This window comes from Oryctolagus cuniculus, chromosome 4 (genome assembly GCF_964237555.1).
Source record: "Oryctolagus cuniculus chromosome 4, mOryCun1.1, whole genome shotgun sequence".
Taxonomy (NCBI): Eukaryota; Metazoa; Chordata; class Mammalia; order Lagomorpha; family Leporidae; genus Oryctolagus; species Oryctolagus cuniculus.
Window position 1 is genome coordinate 147,450,217 of NC_091435.1, and position 24,398 is coordinate 147,474,614.

At 58.1% G+C, this 24,398-nt stretch overlaps 1 protein-coding gene across 1 annotated transcript in view; it reads left to right on the plus strand.

Annotated features, from left to right (window-relative positions):
* Positions 1 to 24,398, plus strand: part of SLCO2A1 (solute carrier organic anion transporter family member 2A1) — a 74,059-nt gene that overhangs the window by 43,926 nt on the left and 5,735 nt on the right. The window contains exons 4-11 of the mRNA XM_002716257.5: positions 8,170 to 8,397; positions 9,122 to 9,220; positions 12,782 to 12,918; positions 14,482 to 14,560; positions 15,006 to 15,170; positions 16,546 to 16,735; positions 19,129 to 19,294; positions 21,796 to 21,959. Of these exons, the coding sequence (XP_002716303.1) occupies positions 8,170 to 8,397; positions 9,122 to 9,220; positions 12,782 to 12,918; positions 14,482 to 14,560; positions 15,006 to 15,170; positions 16,546 to 16,735; positions 19,129 to 19,294; positions 21,796 to 21,959 (1,228 nt within the window). The remainder of the gene's footprint in view (positions 1 to 8,169; positions 8,398 to 9,121; positions 9,221 to 12,781; positions 12,919 to 14,481; positions 14,561 to 15,005; positions 15,171 to 16,545; positions 16,736 to 19,128; positions 19,295 to 21,795; positions 21,960 to 24,398) is intronic.

Consider the following 24,398-nt stretch of genomic DNA (forward strand, 5'->3'; position numbering starts at 1 on the left):
ACTTCGGAGAAGAGGACGCTGAGGTTCAGAGGCCCCTGACTGCTGAGCAGTTGAACCAAGATTTGATCCTGGTCTGTCTGGTTTCATGGCGTGAATCTCTTCCAGTGTCCCACCATGTCCCGCGGGCCAGTGTCCCGACTCTGTTTCTTTCTGCTGGGGTGAAAGTCTCTGTCTCTTGTTCCTCGAGACGAAACTCAAGGGTGCATTTACCCGTAGGAAGCATTTCATAAACAGACGCTGTGTAGTTGGAGTAGAGCACATATTATTATTACACGGGCATTACGGATTAACAAGGCTGTGGACTCCACTGGGAACCCGACCGCTCCTCGTTTGCAAATGGCCCAGTTTACACTGGCTTTGAGCTCTCAAGTCCTGAGTAAGCTCGGGACAGCCTGTTCCAGGCCTGCGGGTGGGTGTTGCCAGGGTTTCGGGAAGAAACTGTTGAGTAGCTGAATTTAGGAGGATGAGGAAATCCGTCCTTCAGAGTGGAACATTCTGAATGGGGTTCCAGGAGTTGTGCTGATAGCTCGAGGGCTTGGCACCTTGGCTGCACTTCCAGAGAACTTTCCAGAAGCACCCCTGCCTTTCCCCATTGTTCTCTTGTGGCTGGTTTCCGAGGTGTGGGGTTTGCCAGCTGCCTCCCCATTGGACTCTTCGACTCCCACCCCGAGCCCCCAGATGAGCGGGAAGGTGACAGGCGATGACTCTCAAGAGCCGTGACTGCAGGAGAGCTCACTGCTGCCCTCCTGCTTCCTGGCAGGCCCCCCTCTCTCTCTTTGCACTACCCGAATGACAGAGTCACTGGTCAGAGGAAAGCCCCACTTGCCATGGCTTTCTCACATGGCCTCAGCTCCAGGCTTTTGTGCAGCGACCTCCTGTCACGCCCAACAGCCCCGCCTGGCCACGCGGCAGGGTGGACGCGAGGCCCTGCAACCGCAGAGTGGGTGGACCTCGGCCTGCCCGGCCCTGCCCGACACTGTGGGTGCCACTCCAGAGAATCAGGCCTCAGCCACAGTGTCCACCCCCACGACGGGGTCCAGACATGAGGAGTGGAATTCTGGGTATCTGAACTGTGGCGTCAGTGTGGGTTGATTCACGTGCGTGCAGCCCGGGTGGGGCCGGGGGAGCTGGAGGAGGGCAGAGGTCCTGGCCTGTTTCTAGTTAGCATTTCACAGCCCTGTGCAAACTGGCAAAGCCAGGCCTCCAGTGTCCTGGGGGAAAAGGAATGTGCAGTGATGAACTTGAGCCTTCCAGGAGTCTTTCTGGGGGCGGATGAGAAACAGACTGATGGCTGACTAAGGAACACACTCCTTCCCTTCCCCTGCACCCTGCACCCCCTTCCCTCCTTCTCCTGTACCCCCAGGCTGGCGCCAGCTGGCCCCCCGAGGCTGTGGTGCCTGGGCCAGGCAGGCATCTCTCTGACCTTCCCGCAGGGTTCGGCATGGTGGGCAGGCTCAGAGCTCGTAGCCTCTGAAGATGGAGGGCCTCGTGCTTCCCTGAGTTAAGTGGGGCATTGCTGGGGAGGGGCCCGGGCCGGAGTGCCTGAGGACTGGTGGTGGGAAGTGGTCTGGGCTACTGTTGCTTCCCTCACCTGGGTCTGAGAACCTCAAGGAAGCTGGGGACTCCGCCTCCAGGGAAGAGGGGGCTGGAGCAGAGCCTTGCCTCCCAGGTCTGCCTGAACCGAGGCTGCCCAGGGTCCATGTTCCCAGGTCAGAGGCTACCCGTGGGGATGGTCCTTGTGCTAGGTCCCTCTTCCCCGCCGCCTGCTCCTAGGACTCACCTCTCTCTGTCCTCCTATTTTGAAGCATAGAGCCTACTAATAATCTAACTTCTAGAAGACTCTGCTCTCAGCAGAGTGAGCTAGCCAGGGCCACCCACTGCAAGGCCACCCACAGCACTGAATGCTTGGGAAACCCACACTGTGTCTGCGTGTGACGCAAACACCTGTCCCCACAGGAGGCCAGGGAGCAGTCTCCTTCTATGGGAAAGGCCTACTGTGTTGCCTTACTCTTCCTGCTTCCAGGGCCCAAAGCTTCCCTGCCCTGGGGACAAGACCCCCGGGGGGCAAGGTAGCCTTGCCCAAGGGGCTTGTACGTGACTGCTGCTGCCTTGTTACGTGACCTGGGACGGGTTTGGGCCCTTGTCCAGGTTGGCGTCAGCAGATGAGTTCCTTGCAAAGACTTGCATCCATTTGGAGTACCAGGTGGGACTCATTAGCCTGGGATGTAATTGGGGCCAGTTGATTATTTTTAAAAAATCCACATGTTTAATGATTTGCTGGCGTGTCCTCTGGCATTTTTAAGTTAATGATAACAGCTAAATGGTCCCCAGCGAGCTTTGTCCCAGGGCGCTTCCTTAAGGGCGACTCTGTTGGGGATTTTCATGTGCGTGTGAAAACTTAATCAGTCAGCATTTTACCCTACTTGAGGACCAGTAACTATTCCTCTAAAAAGGGGGTGTTGTCAGCCAAGTCACTGATGATGTCCTTATAACTGTGAACTTAGTAAAATCGTGGCCATCAGCAAAATCAAGAACTAGTGCTCTAAGACAAAACATGGGTTCTCTGGCCCTTTTCTCCCCGGGGGAGTTTTCTTACACCCTGCTTATGTGCAACAGCCTGGCCTTGTGCATCTTATACCCCTCCCACCCGAGGCTGCGTGTTCACCAGCCCTCCCGCCCACCTTCCTGCCACCCGTGCATTCGCAGCTCGTCCATCTGAGCAGCTCCCGACGGGTCAACTCCCCGCCTTCCAGATGGGCCTTGGAAGCCGGGCTTCATCCAGCTTACATGCTCATACCCTGCCCCCCCCCCCATTATTGTCACCTTCCTGGGGTTTCCCTCGGGACGCAGGCCAGGCCCCTTCCTGAGCAGCCCTGTGTCCCCGGGCTGGATTCGCACTCAGGTGACACTGAGCTTGGTTCCGTGTGGTGGAGGAACCAGCCCTACCTCGGAGCCCCCACGTGCATTCTCGGCTCCTCCGCTGTCCCTCCCCGCCCTCCTCTCTGTCTCCTGCTGCTGCTGCGTCTTGGTTCCACCAGGAATCTGGTGGAACTCTCGGTGCCTCCCCTGGCACCCTGGCCTGGCTGGGAGTGTGCTAGGCACGTAACATAAAATGTACTGTTTCACCCTTTTCAGGCACACAGCTCCGTGGCGTCAGGTCCTGGCATTGTTGTGCAACTGGCCCAGACCGAAGCTCTCCTCCACTACACCAGCGCTTCACTGCCTTCTCCCAGCCCCAGACACCTCTGTCCTGCTTTCTGTGTCTGTGCCTTTGGCTGTGGTGGATGCTTGCAATCCACGGAGCCACCCAGCGTGTGTCTTCTCTGTGTGGCTTCGTTCACGCCGCCTGGTGCCCTCAGCCCGTCTGCAGTGCAGCAGGGCTCAGAATTCCCTTCAGCTGTTTGTTTGTTTGTTTGTTTGTTTGTTTAAGATGTATTTATTTGAGGCCAACACTGTGGCATAGTGGGCTAAGCCTTCACCTGTGCCGCTGGCATCCCATATGAGCACCGATTGGAGTCCCCACTGCTCCACTTCTGATCCAGCTCCCTGCTATGGCCTGGGAAAGCAGTGGAAGATGATCCAAGTCCTTGGGCTCCTGCACCTGCATGGGAGACCCAGAAGAAGCTCCTGGCTCCTGGCTTCGGATCGGCGCAGCTCCAACCGATGCAGCCATCTGGGGAGTGGACCAGCAGATGGAAGTCTCTCTCTCTGTATCTCCCTTTCTCTGTCTGTAACTCTACCTCTCAAATAATAAATACATCTTTTGAAATACAGCTTTTTCAAAAGATGTATTTATTTATTTATCTGAAAGACAGCATGACAGAGGGACAGAGGGAGGGAGGAAGGAGGGGGGAGAGACAGAGAGAGAGAGAGATGGGACTTCCATCTACTGATTTACTCCCCAAGTGGCCAGCAGTGCCCTGTGCTAGGCCTGGCTGAAGCCAGGTGCTTGGAACTCCATCTGAGTCTCCTGTGTGCATGGCAGGAACCCAAATACTTGAGCCATCAGCAGCTGCCTCCCAGGTGTGTTAGCAGGAAGCTGCATCAGAAGCAGAGTAGCTGGGGCTTAAACCAGCATTTCAATATGGGATGCAAGTGGCTTAACTTACCGCACCACAATACGTGCGCCCCTGCTCTCTTGCTGCCTCTCTCTCCCTCTGTGTCTTTAGAATTCTCTTGAGTTTAGGGCTGAAGGATATCTCATGGTTAATACCTCTTGGTCATCCACTCAGCTGTTGATGGGTATTTGAGTTGTGTCTCTCATGAATATGGGAATACAGACATGTGGCCAAGTTCCTGCTTTCCATGATTTTGAGCCTATATCCAGTGCTGGATCAGATGGAAATTCCATCTTTCTTTTTTTTTTTTTTTTTGACAGGCAGAGTGGACAGTGAGAGACAGAGAGAAAGGTCTTCCTTTGCCGTTGGTTCACCCTCCAATGGCCGCCGCGGCCAGCGCACTGCGGCCAGCGCACCGCGCTGATCCGATGGCAGGAGCCAGGAGCCAGGTGCTTTTCCTGGTCTCCCATGGGGTGCAGGGCCCAAGCACTTGGGCCATCCTCCACTGCACTCCTTGGCCACAGCAGAGGGCTGGCCTGGAAGAGGGGCAACCGGGACAGAATCCGGCACCCCGACCGGGACTAGAACCCGATGTGCCGGCGCCGCTAGGCGGAGGATTAGCCTAGTGAGCCGCGGCGCTGGCCGGAAATTCCATCTTTCACCTGTTGAAGATCTTGCTGTTGTCCAGTGGCTGCACCCTTTTACCTGCCCACCACCAGCAGCACTCAGGGTTCCGGCTCCCCCACACCCTCACCCACACTGTGGTGGTGTTGACCGTAGCTGCCTGATTGGGTGCGAAGTGATGCTGCACTGTGGTTTGATTTGACCAAGCAACACCACGGCTGCTCGTTCAAGCATCTGCAAAGCAGAGGAGCACCTCCCGCCCAAGGACGGTGCTCACCCGACTCCCTGTTGGCCACAGGACTGGAGAACGAATGAAACTTGGCCCAGATGTGCTTTCAGGACCGGGTGCTCTGCTTCTCCCCCAGTGAGGCAGGTGCCATCCGCATTGCCGCTGTCTTCCCGTGGCTGAGCCGCCAGCCCAGCCTGAGCCTTTGGCCCTCCTTCCCTCTATTGTCATTTGCTCTAAACCACGTGTGCACATAACTGCCACTCTGTAGTCTGAGACGACATGTCACAGAGAATCATGATCACACCGAGAGTGACAGCAGTGGCTCAGCCAAGCGACACTTGCAAGTGACAACAGCCAGAGGTTTTAGGGAACTCATGCTTTCCTTGTTCCTTCATACAACATGTACTCCAAAAGTACGTGCATTTTTACGTAGTAATGTCCATTTGCAGAGTTGGTGCTGTTTTATTTAATGGACCAAGTGTGTGTTGGCCCTTCAGAAGGGCATCCACAGCGGAGAAGATGGGAGCTGATTTGAATGACTGGGCAGTAAGCCACGTGGGTCAGGTGGGTTTGAGTGAGCACCTGAACTCTTCTGAGGCCAGGCAGCCAGCTCAGCCCTCATTCCCAAGCAATCCTGGTCTGGAGAGGGGCATAGGGCTGTGGTACTCTCCTGGCTGTCATTCTGAAGCCTAGTGCAGCCCATGGTATGTGGAACGCATCCACCCGGAACAGCAGGCAGCCCAGGCGTCCCGTGTGGCTGCTGCATTGAGGGCGTTGAGTGAGCCCTGAGCCTAACACTCCGCCTGCCTGCGTCAACAGCTGCTGCCTGCCTTCTGCTGTTTGCAGGCTCCCTCCCTGGGATTTTCTGAGGTCTTTGAAAGTCAAGGTCACTGGCATAGGGAGTCTGAGTCAGGCCTGGAAGCTGGGTTCTGGCAGCACCACACCCTTTTCTAATCATTGTACAGTGCTGATGGGAGGATTCCGGAGTGGGGCTGGGGGTGGGTGAGAGCCCCTGTGGGCTGTGTGTCGCGGGAGTCTGGGCTTGCAGACCGAAGGCGCTGTCCTGAGCAGGGCTCCGGCAGCACTGCGGGCCACACCTTCCGTGAAGAATGCCCCAGCCTTCGGCCTGCAGGCTGACCTGCACGCGGAGGCCTCCTCCTGCAACCACAGCCTTCTGGCTCTTCAGGAGCCTGTGGAACATCTCCCTGTCCAGCCACCTAACGGCCTGTGCCCCAAGGGACACTGAGGCTCAGAGAGGCTTAGAAACTTGCTGAAGTCACCCAGCTCCCTGGGGATAAAGCCAAGTTCCTGACTCCCTGTGCTGTGTGCTTTTTCATCTTATTCTTCCGCATTGCAGCACAACTCCCAGCAGGCAGCTCCTCTCTCCAGCACACCTCCACCTGGGAGGAAGTAGGTGTAAGGTCCCAGCCACCTGCAGAGGGTGCTTGTGTTAGGATGAGGGAGGGGTGGAAGAATGGTCCCCAAGCCTTGCTTCTGCACCTGTACAAAAATGTGTGTTGTGTCCTCTGCCACTTCAGACTTGACTTCGGTTAGAATGTTTAGTGGCTCTCGGCCGGGGAGCCTATGCGTGGGAGAGGGGCCCCATCCCCGAGCAGGGAGAGGCGGTGATGGGCAGCAGGGGAGAGGAAGTCAGCCCCCTGCAGGCCTAGGACCTACACAAAACTCATCTGAAAACTTTGCTGCTGTCTTTCGAAAGTATCTTGTGCTTATTTTAAAGTGGAAAACACCACCACTGTGACGCACCCCAGGAGAGATCAGCAGTGTCCCCTCGCCCAGAGACAGCCTGGTCCTCGTTGCACATCCAATGAGTCCCTGTGAGTTTTGCAGGTTAGGGAGCAGGCTCTTCTCCAGACCACCAGATGTCGGCCCTCACCGGATGTTCCAGCTGCCCGGCCACCCCACCGCCATGCTCTGTGCCATTCTAAAAGTTCTTTCCCAGTGTGGTTGGGCCACTTTGAGCTCAGCGTTGGCAAGCAGCATGAGTGGGCATGCAGTGGGAGGAAGGTGCAGAGGGACACTGACCGAAGTCTGGGGGCTGACCACCACCGGAGTGCTGTGTTCCTGGCCCTCCGCTGGTACTGGGTCCAGATGAGCCTGGCCATCCAGTGACCTGGTCCTTCTATGGCGTGGGTGTGGTTACAGTGTGTGCGTCCCCTGAGGGTGCCTGTGTCAGAGGCGTGGTTTTTCTCATGGCGGCTGTGGGGCAGTGGGTCTTAAGGAGGTGGAGGTCCTTGGGCCATTGGGGGCGTTGCCTTCCTAGGAGGTTCTCCCAGGAGGGTTGTTATAAAGCCCCACCCCACTCCCCTCTCTCTGGCTTCCTGTTTGGCCAAGGGACCCCGTGCTTCCCTGTGGTCCCCCTCCCGCTGCCCTGAGCCTGGGCCCTGCTGTGTGGGCCTTCAGCATCCAAAGCTGTGAGCCGACTAAGCCTGTTCCCTGGGTGAGGCCAGCCTGCCTCCGCTGCTCCACTGGAGCGACGAAAGCTGCCGGAGACGCCGTTTGCGTGTCCTGGGCTGATGGGGAGCCCCTCCCTGCCAGCAGGATTCAGTCATGTCCTGTACAAACCTCGGGGTAGAGGACAGCAGCGGCGGGGGCGGCTGGACCAGGCACGTGTGACAACGAGCAGGGCACCGCCCTCCCCAGAGCACGCCTGGCTCACGACTGTCGTTTCTCTTCCCCGTGGGACTCTGAGGCTCACCTCGGTCAGGGTCGTACTTCCTCCAGGAGCACCACCCAGGAGAATGACCCTCAGTTCTGTTAGTCCCGGATGAAGGCTCCTGCGCTCCTTAATGGGTGACGGCTCTGGGAATGATCACCCAGAGAGGACGCAGCCTGGGCTGCAGGTGGCACTGGCTTCTAGGGGGCAGAGTGACCTCTGTCCTGCAGAAGAAAGCCCTGGGTGCCTCTGCAGACCCAAGAGCTTGCGTTTCGGTCTTGAGTCCCCCTCTCCAGATGGTGACCCTTCTCTTCTGGGAGGGAGGCAGTGAGCCCCTTTATGCTGGGCTCCCTCTGCACCCGCAGAGGAGAAAGAATGGGCACCCATGCCCTCTCCACCCAAGTAGGGTTGCTGCTGGAGTCGGGGTGCACGCTCTGCCCTTCTCCCACCTTTGTTCCCAGAGTGTCCCCTGCCTGCCACACACCAGGAAGGGCTCCTCGGGGAACTGTGGCCCTGGGCTGGCCCTGAGAAAGGCCAGACTTGGAGGCCGGGGTGGTGGTGACCCGGGTGTGCTCTCCTCGCAGTGAACAGCAGCCGTTTCCAGGCCGAGCTCTGCAGGAGGCATGGGCAGGACCTGCCCCCCAGTAAGTGCCAAAGCGTCACTCAGGACCCCCGAGGGGAGACCCACAGCATGTGGGGGCTGATGGTGGTCGCCCAGCTGCTGGCCGGCATTGGGACCGTGCCCATTCAGCCATTTGGCATCTCCTACGTGGACGACTTCGCGGAGCCCAACAACTCACCCCTGTACATCTGTGAGTCAGGAGGGCTGGGGCGGGCGTGGGGGTGGGAAAGGGGCTGGGGAGCGACTGTACCCTCTGTGCCTGTGATACTGCCATGCGTGCAGAGGCCTGGAGTCATGGAGGCCTGGTTTGCTTGCCAGCTCTGACCTCCCAGCTGGGTAGCCCTGGGCAAGGGGCCGGATCCAAGGCCCCGGGTTCCCCACCTGCTGAGCAGGTACTGTGTGCTTGGTGGCTGTGGGATGACCTGGGATGATGCGTGCCAGTACTAAGCCTGTGCCAGGCACAGGGTAGATCCCATACCAACAGCAGCTACTGCTGCTGGCCAGCCCTCCAAGACACATGTCTGCCCAGAGCGCAGGTTACCGTTGGAATACCCAGCTCCTCCCCTTAGAGCAAGACACAGAGCATCCTCAGGGCCTATCCCAGACCACACAGGCCACACCCTCGGGCCCTGTGACCCCAGTAGTCCTGCCTGCGCCACCAGCCTGGACGCCTAGGAGCTTTGCCCATCAGCACACCCTGGGCTGGCTTGTGGAGCCCAGCCCGTTGGTTGTAGCAGCGGCCACCTTGCGGCTGCACCTGTTGGAGTCTTGACTGGTTCTGGCTGTGTGTGGAGACACCATGGGCATGGGGGGCAGTGGGAAGACAGCTCAGGAACCGCCCTCTGTGTGGGAGCCAGGAGCTGCCGGACCCTCTCGATTCATCTCAGCCCCCTTTCCTCTGCTTCCATTGCCAGCCATCTTATTTGCCATTGCTGTGTTTGGGCCAGCATTTGGGTACCTGCTGGGCTCTGTCATGCTGCAGATCTTTGTAGACTACGGCAGAGTGGACACAGGTAAGCATATGCAGGGGACATGGCTCCCAACAGTGGCTGCACGGAGCAGCCCACACACACACACACACACACACACACACCAGTCCAACCAGCACAGACAACAAAGCCTCAATTCCCAAAACTCATGGTCGCTTCCCTCCCTTCCTCCACGCTCCTGCAGCCCCTCATACAGCCTGGAGCAGACCCTGTGCCCCTCCTCTTGCCAGGGGCTGGAGCTGTGGGGAGTGAGCTACTGAGCCCACTTTCTGAGAGAGATTGCTCATCTCCTTGTTCACTCTGTAACACCTGAGGCTGAGCCAGGCCAAAGCCAGGAACCAGCAACTCAGGAATGTGGTGGCAAAACAACGACTCGAGCCATCACCTGCCGCCTCCCAGGGTGCACCTTAGCAGGAAGGTGGAATCAGAAGCAGGGCCAGGACTCAGATCCCAGAAGTGTACCTTAACCACTGTGCCAAATGCTTGCCTCGGTTCCATGGCTCTTTGGTTCTAAACTATTGCTGATTTTTCAAAAAAAGATCTGCAGGCCGGCGCCGCAGCTCACTAGGCTAATCCTCTGCCTGTGGCGCCAGCACCCCGGGTTCTAGTCCTGGTTGGGGCACTGGATTCTGTCCCGGTTGCTCCTCTTCCAGTCCAGCTCTCTGCTGTAGCCTGGGAGTGCAGTGCAGGATGGCCCAAGTGCTTGGGCCCTGCACCTGCATGGGAGACCAGGAGGAAGCACCTGGCTCCTGGCTTCGGATCGGCGCAGCGCTCCAGCCGTAGCAGCCATTTGGGAGGTGAGCCAACGGAAGGAAGACCTTTCTCTCTGTCTCTCTCTTTCTCACTGACTCTGCCTGTCAAAAAAAAAAAATCTGCAAAGATGGAGCTGGTATTTGTGGTGCAATGGGTTATGCCTCCACTTGCAACACCAGCATTCCATACTGGAGTGCTGGTTTGAGTCCTGGCTGTTGTGGCCATTTAGGGAGTGTCCTAGTGGATGACTTGCTCGCTTGCTCTCTCGCTGTCTGTCTCTCTCTGTGTCTCCCCCTGTCGGTGTCACACTGCTTTTTTTTTTTTTTTTTTTTTTTTGACAGGCAGAGTGTACAGTGAGAGAGAGAGACAGAGAGAAAGGTCTTCCTTTGCCGTTGGTTCACCTCCCAATGGCCACTGCGGCCAGCGCACTGCGCTGATCCGAAGGCAGGAGCCAGGTGCTTCTCCTGGTCTCCCATGCGGGTGCAGGGCCCAAGCATTTGGGCCATCCTACACTGTACTCCCTGGCCACAGCAGAGAGCTGGCCTGGAAGAGGAGGAACCGGGACAGAATCCGGCGCCCTGACCGGGACTAGAACCCGGTGTGCCAGCGCCACAGGCGGAGAATTAGCCTATTGAGCCACTGTGCCGGCCTTTGCCTTTCAAATAAATAAATAAATCTTTAAATAAAAAATTTCAAAAGGGACTGGCATTGTGGTGCAGAGAGTTAAGCTGCTGCCTGCAGCACTGGCATCCCATATAGGAGCTCCAGTTCAAATCCTAACTGCTCCACTTCCAATCCAGCTTCCTTCTAGAGCACCTGGGAAAGCAGCAAATGATGTCTCAAGGGCTTGGGCCCCTGCCACCCATGTAGGAGACTTGGATGGAGCTCTTGGCTCCTGGCTTTGGCCTGGCCCAGCCCCAGCTGTTGCAGCCATTTAGCGAGTGAACCAATAGATGGACGATATCCTTCTGTGTCTCTGTAACTGCCTTTCAAATAAATAAATACGGCATTTAACAAAAGATATAAGGGGCCGGCGCTGTGGCACAGAGGGTTAAAGTCCCAGCCCGCAGTGCCAGCATCCCATATGGCCACTGGTTGAGGTCCCGGCTACTCCATGCCCAATTCAGATCCATGCTAATATGCCCGGGAAAACACTGAAGGATGGCCCAAGTCCTTGGGCCCCTGCACCTGTGTGGGAGACCTGGAAGAAGCTCCTGGCTGTGGATCAGCTCAGCTTCAGCTGTTGTAGCCATTTGGGGAGTGAAGCAGCAGATGGAAGACCTCTCTCTCTCTCTCTCTCTTTCTCCTCTCTGTCTCTACCTCGCTCTGTAACTCTGTCTTTCAAATAAATAAAATAAATCTTAAAAAAAAAGAAGTAAGAACCCTTTTAATGGAAAATGTACCTGTGGGTTCTGAGTCACATCCAGAAAGCACAGCGTGGCGTTCCGTGTGTGGATGCTGGTGCTGGGCCGCCTGCGTCCAAGCCGAGTGGTCTGAGGCAGGTAGCTGCATCTCCGTGTGCCTCAGTTTCCCCACCTGTGGAGTGGCAAAGTGAGAGTAAAATAAGGAAAGATTAGGCCTGAAACACATTAGGAAGTCCACAGACGCAAGCGCAAATCCTGCCAAAAATGGTTTGCACTACCTCGCGGGGCATCTTAGAATGAGAGAACAGAGCACAGATGCAGGCTTCAGTGCCGAGGCAGCCCTGCAGGGAGCCAGCCCCAGGACGAACCCCACAGGGACTCGCCACCCTGAGCAGCCTCCTGCACTCAGGGCAGGCCAGCACCATGGCAGGGGACAAGAAAAGTGCAGTGGAAGCCCAGAGGCCAGAGAGAGCACCCTGCACGAGGCAGTCTGGGAGGGCTTCCTGGCGAGGTGGTGTCTGAGTGGGTTTTGCAGGTAGTGATGGCAGGGAACGTCTTCTCACATGGACGCAGCCTGAACACAGTAGGGGAGTGTGGTATGTGGCATTCCCACCTGCAGATGTGCTGGGAGGTGGGACTGAGCCATACCCACCCTCTGACGTGCCAGTCAGTGGCTGGCACACAACCTAGGGCCTGTCCCCTCTCTCAGAGCAGGGCTGGCACTGACCCTCCACAGGGCATGTTGGCCTGTCCGTCATCTGGGTGGTGTCATCTGCTTGTCCCTCGATTCAAAAGAGCCAGCATTCTGCTTCGCGATCAAACTGTCTTTGCTGCTTTGCTGGCACTTCCCGTGTTGCCCATAGAGGTCAGCAACTGAGCTCCCAGCCCGTCCAGGGAGCCCCCCTCCCCCTCTCTGTGCCCAGGTAGTTTCTTCACACAGAGAAGTACGTTCAGGATCAAGGGGGCTTCCTTCCTTAGGGATCAGTGATGTTGGGAAGCGGCAGCAGATCACTAGGATCGAGAGCACAGAAGTGGGCACCAATTGAAGTCGCCCAAGGAACTGGCACTGTAGCAGCCTTAACCTTGGACGAGGGACTTGATCTCGCAGGTCCTCAGTGTCCTGTCTGTAAGTCCGGCCTATCCGATTTGTCCAGAACACCCGGTGGGATCATTGGCTGGAAGTGTGTGGTCTAGGGCTGGGAATAAAATAAGGGCAGATGACGGCACCGGCCCCTTCAGCCTGGGGGCTTTCTGATGCTCTACTTCATACACATTGGCTTCTGTCCTCTGGGGAGACTAGAAAGGCCTGCAGAGGGCGTAATGTGTTGACTGAGGTTCTAGCCCACGGCTGGCCTCCTCACCGTCATGGGAAGAAAGTGAAACTACCAGTGGATCGGAGCTTCTCTCTGCAGTGAGGTGAGATCATCATTCACTCAGCAAACGCCTGTATCCTTTGGTTTCTCTTCAGCTGCCGTTAACCTGAGCCCGGGTGACCCCCGATGGATTGGAGCCTGGTGGCTGGGCCTGCTCATTTCTTCAGGCTTCTTGGTTCTCACCTCGTTGCCCTTTTTTTTCTTCCCCAGAGCGATGCCCCGAGTCGTAGAGGTAAGATTCTGAGAGCTCCTGGCTCCGGCAAGACGAGCTAAGGCGTGCGGGTGGGAACTCGGTGCACCCGAGAGGCCGCGGCGGGCTGAGCAGGCTGTGGGTGAGATCTGGACGGGTCCTACAGCGCAAGGCTTCCAGCAGCTCTGCGGGTGAGGGTGCTGCTGGGTCTTTTCCATGCTGCGCTGGCACTTCATGGCTCAGGGCGCTCCAGGAACTCAGTGCGGGAGCCGCTGAGTTAGAGAGCCAAGGGCAGCCTGGCATTGAGTGGGGTGCAGTGAGGTCTGACGCTGCAGGAGGGAGGAAGGAGGGGCTGCCAGTCCTGGACCGGGAGCACCGTTGGAGCCTCCTCCAGTCCTGCCTTGGATCTGGGAAGGAGGAGGATGGGACACGGGGAAGGGAGACTGGCTGGGGACTCTTAAGCTTGTTCTGATCCCAGGACTGGGGGCAGCGCCCAGCCAGGTGGAGGTTGGGTGGCTGGTAAGAAAGGCACGCTGGAGGTGTGCAGGAGCCGGGGCAGCGGCTGATGCCCAGGGCCACAGCCAGCGGAGAGTGGGGGCGAGGGCAGGCCGGGCACTCGCTCTGCAGGGGTGCCTGGAAGGACCGCATGCCAGCCGGGTTGGAGCACTAGAAGGAGACTGGGTCTGTTGCTTAGGTGTGTGCTGGAAACAGAGCTCGGCGTTTGGCAACGAGGTGTAAGAAATCCTGGCCCAGCTGTGGGAGGAGGGGCGGGGAGTGAGGACCTCTGCTTGCCCTGGGGCCAGGCTCCAGGAGTTGGCAGCACATCCTGGTGGTTTGGGGTCAGGCCGACCCAGGATTTAATGTAGCTATGCTGCGTACAAACTAGCCAAGTAATCGTAGGAGCATTTGTCCAGCCAAGTAATCGTAGGAGCATTTGTCCAGCCAAGTAATCATAGGAGCGTTTGTCCGTCGGCTTCCTCTTCTGTGAAACACTCGAGATGGTCTGGGAAGGAGGCAGTGAGGAGTGAGACGATGCTTGTGCAATGCCAGGCACCACCCAGCACAAGGAAGCACCTGTTCCTGCTGATGCGTGCCCCCAGGGCTCGGCCAGGCTCCGCATGGGGCAGAGCCAGGGGCTCCAAAGAGGCAGGTGAACTGGCTGAGGCTGTGTGCCCAGGTGCAGGCCAGGAACTGCCCCCCACCCCCAGAGCCTTGAGCAGGCCTCATCCTTGGGGACTCCAGGGAGGAGACAGAAAGGGAGACGTGGAAAAAGAGGGCACTCGAGACCAGAGTGTCCCAGAAGCCAGTGGCGCTGGAAGCTGAGGGCAGGGGAGAAGTGCAGCTGTGACAGACAGACAAGGGGCGAGACCCAGGAAGGTAGCCTTGGCCTTGGCCTCAGAGAGGTTAGATATGCAGTGACAGGTGCAGTTAGTACAGTGGGAGGTGTTGGTGTCCAAGCCCCAGGCTGGCTGGAAGGCAGGTGGGGTTTGCTCCAAGTGCTCATTCTCTGATGCACCTCCCCCCCCACCACGCCCATGCACACACGCCGGCCCTGAGCCGTGGGGACCAGGAACCATTAACGCTCACTCCCTTTGCTGCCATCAGAGGTCTCCTGCCACAGCGGATGAAGCAACGAAGATGGAGGAGGTCAAGTCCAGAGGCTCCCTGGTGGATTTCATTAAACGTAACTGACTGAGCAGGCAGCCCCCCGGGGTGGGCAGAGTGCGGGGTGGGGAGGGGCAGCAAGAGCAGGGGGCTGTACTCTGCCATCAGGGCACCTGTGCCTGCAGCCCAAGAGGGATTCTGCCTGGGATCCTGTGTCCCAGAGGCAGGCGAAGCCAGGGGCCGCCCCCTCCACCCAGCCCCCAGCCCCTTTGTGTGGAGCGGGTGGTCCCCTTTCAGCCCTACACCTGCCCTATCTCTTTGGGGCACACCCTTGCTTTCTGGAGCCCACATGCATGCTGAGTGGGTATCCCGGGGGAGGGGGCTCTGTGCCCCTAGACGGGCCTCTGAGCAGCAGGTGTGATTTGGGGGTGGCTCCCGCACCCCGGACCCCAAGGAGGCAAGGAAAGCCTCCACGATGGGGGGAGGCCTGGCGGGGGCCGTGACGCCCCGGTGTCTGCTTGCAGGGTTCCCACGCATCTTCCTGAGGCTGCTGATGAACCCGCTCTTCGTGCTGGTGGTGCTGGCCCAGTGCACCTTCTCCTCCGTCATCGCCGGCCTCTCCACGTTCCTCAACAAGTTCCTGGAGAAGCAGTACGGCACCTCAGCCGCCTATGCCAACTTCCTCATCGGTGGGTGCCTTGCGGGCGGGCATCCCGCCTCCCAGGCAGGGCCCCGGGGGACCAGACCGGACACAGGCAGGAGACAGGGGAGGACTTCCTCGGAGAAAGAATTTCAAGGACATTTTTCCTGGTTGGCAATCTGGGCTGTTCTTGGCCGGTCGCTGGGGCTCCTCTCATTCCCGGCAGACGAGGGAGGAGGCTGGGGGCGTGGGGTGGGGGGGCGCCTTCCTCCCCGACGAGGAACTGGCAGCCTGACAGCCTCCCAGAGGCCCTGACGTCATCCGGGGCTGCAGAGAAGGGGCACATGGGACCGCCGCTCAGGCCGGTGCTCCTGGGCTCTCTCCTCCTTCTCGAGGGACTGGTGACATTCGCTTCGCTAAGAGCGTGTGGCCCAGTGGGCCTCAGCTCAGCTGCACTCTGTGGGGTCTGACAAAACGCAGAGGCCCGGGCCCACCCCAGGTCAATGGAGGCAGCTCTGGAGGGGGCCCAACAGCATTGCTTTTGCAGCTGAGGTTGACAACCACTCGTGTTGGTGCCCCTCCAAACCCCCAAACCTGGTAACAAAGGGAATGATCTGGCCCAACCCACCGGTGAGCTTGACCACAGGAATTCAACTGTGATTTGAGGGTGGCTCCTGCAGCCCCAGCCTCTTGTGTGGCCCCTGGCCCTGACATTGCCCTTCTGGCCTTCACTCTGCCTGCTGCAACAAAGGTCATCACCCATGCCTGGCCAGCTCCATGCGGTCACAGTGAGGTGGTGCACTGTGGCCCCAGGTAATGAAAGGTGCTTAATAAACACACATTATCCCACATCCCTCTGACTGCAAGGGCTCTGCTTTTTTTAAAAAAAAATATTTATTTATTTGAAAGTCAGAGAAAGAAGGAGAGGCAGAGAGAGAAGTCTTCCATCAGCTGGTTCACTTCCCAATTGGCTGCAGTGGCCGGAGCTGTGCCAATCCAAAGCCAGGAGCCAGGAGCTTCTTCTGGGTCTCCCATGTGGGTGCAGGGGCCGAAGGACTTGGGCCATCTTCTACTGCTTTCCCAGGCCACAGCAGAGAGCTGGATTGGAAATGGAGCAGCTGGGTCTAGAACCAGCTCTCAAACCATGTGGGATGCTGGCACTGCAGGTGGCAGCTTAAGCCGCTATGCCACAGCGCCGGCCCTAGGCTTTGCTTCTTGACTCGTTGCCCAGCTAAGGCAATCCTCTATGTCAAGGGAGCTCTCTGGGTGTGCCTGGCAGTTAATGCCAGCTGCTCCTATTGGAGTGTGACTCGTCAAGTGTTCTTCCTGAAGCCATGCTCCATCCCCAGCGGTCCAGCGCCGAGCCTGGGGCCCGCGCACACCCAGGACCACGAGCCCACGCGGCTTCCTCTCCCTGCTCGCAGGTGCAGTGAACCTGCCCGCTGCGGCCTTGGGCATGCTGTTCGGAGGCATCCTCATGAAGCGGTTCGTGTTCCCTCTGCAAACCATCCCCCGGGTGGCTGCCACCATCATCACCATCTCCATGATCCTCTGCGCCCCGCTCTTCTTCATGGGGTGCTCCACCCCGGCCGTGGCTGAGGTCTACCCACCCAGGTGAGGGGCAGACGGGGTGCAGAGACCCTTCCCAGAGGGCCGGAGCCTGGGGCTGGCTGCCGCCGGCCTGCCTTCTTCACGCCTCTCTTCTCTTCACTTTTGGTCTGATCTTCAGGCTGTAACTTGGAAAATCAGGTCTTCAACGTACTACAGCATGAGGAGCACTCAGAGGGTGCTGGTGGACCACCAGCCACCAGAGGTCGGGCCTTTTTTGTTCGTTGAGAAGCACCAGAAATGAATCAGTTTGGTCTCAAGAATCTGTAGGGCTGTGAGCCCCAGGAAGGCAGGCACGAGGCTTGTGTGTAGCATCAGCTCTGGGCTGGCGTCCCGTTTGTCGCTCCCCCTCTTCGTGGAGGAACGACACAGGACCCTGCGCTGTTCTTTTGTCTGCTCGGCCCTCCCCGGGTTTGCTGCTGGTTCTTCCCGGGTTGGCTACCGACCCTTCCACCTCCGTGGAAGGGCGGTTCCCCCTGCCACTTTCCCCACTTCCGCGGGGGAGCGGCACACCGCCGGCCGGCTCTCTCGGGGGCTGCACAGGTGTTCCTTCAGATAGATGTTCCTGGTGCATGTTGTCTCTCTCCTCCTTTATAGTCCTCTTCCACCAATCCCAACTCTGCTACCCACACGCCGAGTACGCTGCTCTCCTCCAATCAGGAGCAGGTCCCACAGTTTATTGGCTGAACTGGAGGCAGCTGTATAGAAGCTGTTTTCTCCTCTCCCAGCGCCATATTGTGGGAGAGCAGATGCATAGAATAAGTCTTAATTCCAGTAACTTAGTCTAGTCCGAGTTGCTCCCCACACCGTTGAGCTGCTGAAGAGAGAGGAGAGGAGCGCGGCAGAGATCTGCAGGAGGAGTGGAAGCCGAGGCAGGCTGACAGCACGAGGGCAGGGCACGCGCGGCTCGGGTCTGCAGCCGGCAGTGCGGCTCCTACGGCTCCAGGCAGGAGGCCGAGGATGCTGAGCTAGGGCGCGTTCCGTCTTCCCGGGAGCTGCCCTTCAGCAACTGTGCCTGTGTTCAGGCTGTGGCTCCTAGGGGTGCCGCGTCTCCGCGTCTCCTCTGCCTTCGCTGTGAGATGCAGTCCTCTGTCTGCTGGGCAAGGGGGAAACGGGGTCCTGGCACCGGGAGGGCTGCTCAGCATGGCGAATGCCCCCTGACCGTGCACCAAGGGTCCTTGCTGTGACGTCAGCGCCAGCTCCGTCCTCAAACACGCGTGAGGTCTGGTCTTGGCCCTCTGTGCTGCCTGGGGGAGTTGTTTCTCCCTTTCAGGCTTCCGTTTTCTCAAACAGACAAGGTGAATAATCAGTGGTCGACTCCTGTGTTAACCGTGCAAGCAGAGACAGCCACCGTGGGGCTGTGGCTGAGGATTGCTAGTGGAGCTATCTCCCGGCTGTCAGCCCCACCCCGTGCCACCTCCCACCCCCAGACCAGGACCGTCAGGTACCCGGGGGCACGGTGGGAACGGGAAGGTCAGTCGTGAAACCTGGGGGTAGAGCAGCGTCTATGGTGACCCAGAGCACGGGCCACCAACGAGAGCCCAGCTTGCCCCACGGAGTCCCGCTGCTCCTTCCATCTGAACCCAGCTAGGAGCAGAGGGAGGGCAGCCAGGGGAGAGCCTCAGAGAGTTCCTGAAAAGGGTGTCTTATGAAAACGCAGCATGGATTTCACTTGTTTTTGCACCAAAATGAACTTAAATTTTCCATTTTCTTTATTTATGTGAAAGAGTTACACAGAGAGAGAGGCATAGAGACAGAGAGAGATGGTCCACATGCTGCTTTACTCCCCAGATGGCCACAAGGAGCCAGGAGCTTCTTCCGGGTCTCTCACACGGGTGCAGGGCCCAAAGACTTGGGCCATCTGCTGCTGCTTCCCCAGGCGCATTAGCAGGGAGCGGGATCAGACGTGGAGCAGCTGGGCCTCGAAACGGTGTCTATATGGGATGCCCACGTGACAGGGGGCAGTTTAACCCACTATGCCACAACTCCAGCCCCAAATTTTCCATTTTCTGTGAACTTTCTGTTGCTCCCTTGCGTTGTCTGAAACTTTTCTGTTACATCTTTATTTCTGTCCTGGGAGTCGTGGTTGGCTGGTTTGGCTGGCTAGTTGGCTGTCCTGACCCCATCTTGTAGTAAGGGGTGCTGATGGGGGCTTTCCAAGGCAGTCATTAGTGGGTTTGGGCTCCAAGTAGCAGAAGAAACAGGGAGGTGCTGTGACTACCCAGCAGCGGTGGACTCACCATTGGCTCCAGCAGACACAAGGCAGCCTAGGGTGGCGCTGGCCCAAGACAAACAGAGACGCATAGGCCCATTAACCAGGAACTCACGCTGGGCTGGAGCCCCGAGTTTTTTCTTCGGTCTCGCTTTGTTTGATTCCTCATTTCCTGTTTTGCTGGCAGCACATCAAGTTCTATACATCCGCAGCCTCCTGCCTGCCGCAGGGACTGCGCGTGCCCGGATTCCGTCTTCTACCCGGTCTGCGGAGACAACGGCGTCGAGTACCTGTCCCCTTGCCACGCCGGCTGCAGCGACATCAACGTGAGCTCTGCAGCCTCCAAGCAACCGGTGAGGGCAGCAGAGGATCCGGGAGCCCTGCGTGGACCCTGGAGGGTAGCTCCTAGCTCCAAGGTGGGCGGGGCTTGGGCGGGGCTCCCGACAGGCTCATTACCAGCATCCTGGCCTCCCGGAGGCCGCACCCACACCCTCCACCTCCCCTCCGGTCGTGCCTGCAGCTCCAAGTCAATTAGAGATTGGCCGAGGCCCAGCACACATTCTTGAGGCCTAACGATAAACAGTCAAAGCACTCCTTCAACTGCCCCGCACCTCTGGGTCCCACGTGCTGGCCGCATTGCACGGGGAGTAGACTGGCCCTGGTGAATCCAAATCTGGAAGGCCAGAGCCAGAAGTGGCATTCAAAGGCCTGTGGTTCAACAACTCAGCCCCCAGGAAGCCGGAGGCCGTGCAGCTGTTTGGGGGCAGATCTGGGACCAGGAGCTGGGGCCTTGCCTTACTGTGGGGCACTTCTGTTGAAGCCTGTGCGTCTCCAGGCCACCAGCCTACCACTCGGGCAGCCACGTTCCCTGTGCTCTCTCTCGGCAAGGTCCTTTCCATCCCCCTTTGAATGCTGCGGCTCCAGGCTTTCCAGGCTCAGCCAGCTGCAAACTGACTCGAGTCATTGGTTTAGCTTTCAGCAAAGAGAAAACCCCGGGCACAGCCATGGGTGTAGAGGATGTGGCGATGGGTCCAATTGATAAGGTCCCTGGAATTCTGTCCCATAAATGCACGAGAGTTTTGGAAAAGTAACCCATACACCACACAGAGACTTATTGGGACAGAAAGTGCCTGGAGGCCTTCCCAAGGAGGTGTCTAGAGCTGAACAACCAGAAAAAGAACCAAGACCTGGGAGCAAAGCATTTCAGGTAAAGGGAACAGTGTTAGGTCTGGCATAGCTTGGGGTTCTGGTCTTTCGTACCCCCAGAAAGGAGATGGAGACCAACCTCAACAGAGACAGCTTGCTTTATTGGACGCAGAGAGGTTGGCACCAGTCTGTTCTTGTGAAGAGATTGTGTGCAGGGCGCATTTGGGACTCAGGTTTTATCTGGTTAGAAGAGAATTTGGGGGTGGGGGTGTAGAAGGCAGCTGATGGAAAAGTGGGGGACTCTTTGAAGTCTCCAGGAATTTCCCCCTTATCTGTTTCATAGCTGCCCTGTGCAGCTCATCTGCTTTGCCATTTGCATTGCAAGGCGTTGAGAAGGGTCTGGTTAGGCACCAAGGATCTCAGCTAAAGGAGGATGTGGGGTGGGGAGGCGGAGGGAAGAAGACAGGGAGGAGGGGAAAGGTGCCACCAGTCCTTTAAACAGCAGGTGCAGGACTTTAGGGCATGTATATGCTGGGAAGACTGTCAGAGAAAAAGGAAAAGACCAGGGTGGGCACTGAGAGCAGGGGTGGGGGGTGTCAGGGAGCAGGCAGGGGCCAGAGCTGGGCAAGCCAGGTTAGGGCCACGTTTTCTCCTAAGAGCAGATGGCAGTCTGTGCTGTAACCAGGAGGATGGCCAGAGGACGGTGATCCATGTGGAGGGCACAGGCAAAGCCAGCACCCACGGACCACCCCGCTCTGAAGGGCCAAGGCAAGGCCGCCCCTGGCCCGCAGGCAGAGGGAAGACAGGATGCTCTCTTGGTTACCTTCTGCTTGGAGGAATCCGTGGTGGCTTTTGTGGTTTTCTTATCTTTATTTACTTACCTCTGACTCATCTACTTTCAGAAATAATCTTGACAAGTTTCCAATAAAAGCATAAGTGCATCAAGATAAAAATCCAGTAGCATTATATCAAGGAAAAAATAGTAAGTTATAAGGGGAAAAAAATCTATTAAAATCCGGACTGAGAGAGATAAGAGTAATTTGTGTACAAATCACGTCTGAGCTTCCCAGGAGCCAAGGTAAAGAGAGGACGGAGTTCGCCATGTCTGATAAAAGGAAGCAAGCCCGTTGACTAGTTCTAGAATGGGCCCCATAACTGCTGTGACGCTTCGTGGTCATGGGCTGGGCTCTCAAACACCCTAAGAGCGTAGGCGATGCCCACCAGACGTCAGTGGTGGCCGCCGTATTGACTTGCAGACTTGAGACGGGGGCCTTGTTCTCTGGAATTCTTCCTAGACAGGAAGCTGCACTGAGACCCGACAGGCACAGAGCTCAGGGACCCTGCTGTGTCCCCGCTTCTCTCCCCTGTGTCTGTCTTCCCTCGCAATAACACACACGGCAGGCAGACAGCCCCCTGCAAAGCCAGCACAACTGGGAACAAGGTGGCCTGGCCCGGCAGGGAGCCCCCTCCCCAGGGCCCTGGTTCCTTGCTGGGTGGGCCTTGCCTGGTGGTGGGTTCTCGGCATTCAGGTGCAGGTGTAGAGTCAGCAGGTGATGACGGAGGCAGGATCCTTGGGCCATCTTGAGCCTCTCGCCTGCTCTCCTCTGCAGCCTGCACATCCAGTCTCACCCAGCTGCAGGGGCCGGCATGGATGTGTGGCGTGCGTGGAGATGACATCCTAACACCCTCCCCCCTTTTACTCTTGAAGGTCTACTTGAACTGCAGCTGCGTGAGCGGGGCATCGGCGTCAGCGAGAGCGGGACCCTGCCCCATCCCCTGTGCCCACTTCCTGCTCCCCACCATCTTCCTCATCTCCTTTGCGGCCCTGATCGCCTGCATTTCCCACAATCCCCTCTACATGATGGTTCTGCGGTGAGTGGCGCCTCCAAGGCCTGGGCTCGCCCTCTGCTTCCCCTCGTGTCTCTGCCGGATGCCCCGTGGCCCTCGCCTCCTCTCCCTTCTGTGCCCCTGTGAGTCCCATGAGCAAAGTCCTGTGTGGATAACGGGGAAGCTTGATCACGTAGTGGCTGAGCGTCCTTGGGTGTGGCCTGACCTCCCTCAGCCTCAGTTACTTCGTGTTTGAAATGAATGTAGAGAGTTGACGTTACAGGTCGTTGTCTGGAGTGCATGGTAAGCTGCTTTGTAAGCGCAAGGTGCTCTACACTCTGGCTAATGACCACTGCCAACCAAGTTCTAACAAGTACCTGGTGCCCCTGACCTGCCTTGCCTAGCTTAGCAGAGGCACCAGGAGCAGCAGCAGCCACTTATTGAGACCTGTTGACAAGTTAGCATCCATCAGCTTGCTGGGATGCAAGCTGCCATTTCTCCCACTGTTCCAAGGATGCTGAAGGCAGGAGATGGGAGTCTCCTGGGCCACAAAGAGCTCTGTTACATACGGAGAGCAGCGAGGACCTTTGGCTGCATTGCTTATTGGTGTCCCCCAAGGCCTCCCGGGGTGACCCAGAAGGACCCGGATGTACGCTTTGCATGTCGTGGATATCCATCACAGCTTGGGAGAGCCACGCCTGTGCAGGGAGCAGCAGGCAAGCCTGCTCCTGGGCTAGGGAAGACCCCAGCTGGTGCCCCACAGGTGCTCCTTGCAACTAGCACCCTGAGAGGCGGCCCAGGGAGACAGCGTTCCCAGCACTCAGCAGGAGTGCGTGGAGCTGCTCAGAGCTCCTGCGCGTCACCCCCTTCTCGACCGCTCCCCGTCCTGTGCTGGCACTTTGACCTGAGGGGCTCCAGTGGGGGTCAGGTGATCCGTGCAGCGCGGGCCAGGTGGGCCACAGTGGCCCCACTAACCCTGAGACAAACCTGCACGAGGCCGCGAGTGGGAGCGTGACAGCATGCAGAGGTCCCACAGGGAGCCCCTGAGCAGCAGGGCACGCAGGGCAGCCGCTGTCCCATGGCCACCCTGAGGGCAGGGGGTCACGGAGAACGGAGCTTCGTTCCAGCCACACGATGGGCTTCTCTGGAGAACCTCCCGTCCCAAGTCTGCACAAGGAAAGGCTGGAGTGAAACTGGAGAGGAGGCCCCAGGAGCCCGCAGTGTTTGAAAGAGGAGTTGCACCGGGCAAGATGAGAGATGCGATTTATGTCAAGGAGGCGGGGCTTAAAGATGGTGCTTCAGGGCCCCCAGGCGTGACTGGCACCCATCCTGGCCCCTGAGCATGAGTAGGACTACTGGAAACACTGGAGATGTGGAAGGAGATGGGGTAGCCAGAAAGCCAGGGCCAGACTGTGCAGAGACCAAAGGGGGCCCAAGAGCCCCAGCAAAGGCCCAACAGGGGTGCAGTTGAGGGTCTGGGGGAGTCTGCCCAGGACAAGGACCAAGACCAGGGGAGCAGCTTTAGTGGGTGGAGCCAGCAGAGGATCTGAAGGTATAAAGGGAACATCCCTTCCATCCGGTTTGAGGCCCTTTCTGCTGGGGGAGCCCAGTGGGTATCTCCCCTGCCTGCACCACAGTCTTCCCATCACCGGGCCATCCCTTGGGGGATGCAAGAGGGGCCCTTCCCATTTGCCAGCAGAGCTGTGGTGGTGATGGTGGAGGGATGAAGCCAACCAGGGGCAGAGACCTGGGGGCTTCTTCTGAGATCCCTTCCCCACTGTGCCTCAGCCTGGAACACCTGCCCTAACACACACTCACCTGAGCCCGTGCATCCTCGGGCCACACAGAAGCCTGGGGCCCAGTTGCTCAGCAGGTGCCTCTGCTGGCCGGCCCCTGGGGCGCACCCTCCCTGTTCCACAGCCTGGCTGGCTATCCAGTCTTCTCTCTGCACTTCTTCCGTCAATTGCATTTCCCCTTCTGCAGGGAGGAAGTGTAGTGACAGCAGTGGCCACACGAATTGTAATTGAAAATGTAAAGCTGCAAATGATTAAGAAATGTTGCAGAGAGCCACAGCAGAGCATTAACCCAAACCCGAGGCCTTTCAGAGGGTGGAGCCCAGTGCTGCTTTGCGGGTCAGGAGCCCGCAGCGCTGGCCTGAGGCAGGACCCTCCTTCTGCTGTGCACAGAAGCCTGCAGCCCAGGGGCCCTGATGGCACTGCGTGCCGGGGCCGTCTTCCCGGTAGGAGACACAGACAGTCCCTGCCTCCGCAAACACACCTGCCAGCTCCCCACTTTCAGCTTCTGGCATCTTCTGCCCTGCACTCCTGGAAGGGGGGTCCCTGGGCCATCCTGAGGGTCACACCAACCACGTTCTCCAACTCGCACCTGTGTCAGAGCCTTCTGGAAGGCTGGGTCACTGGGCCCCACCCCGGAGTCTCTGACTCACTGGGGAAGGGTAAGAAGGTGCGTTTCTGACCATTGCCA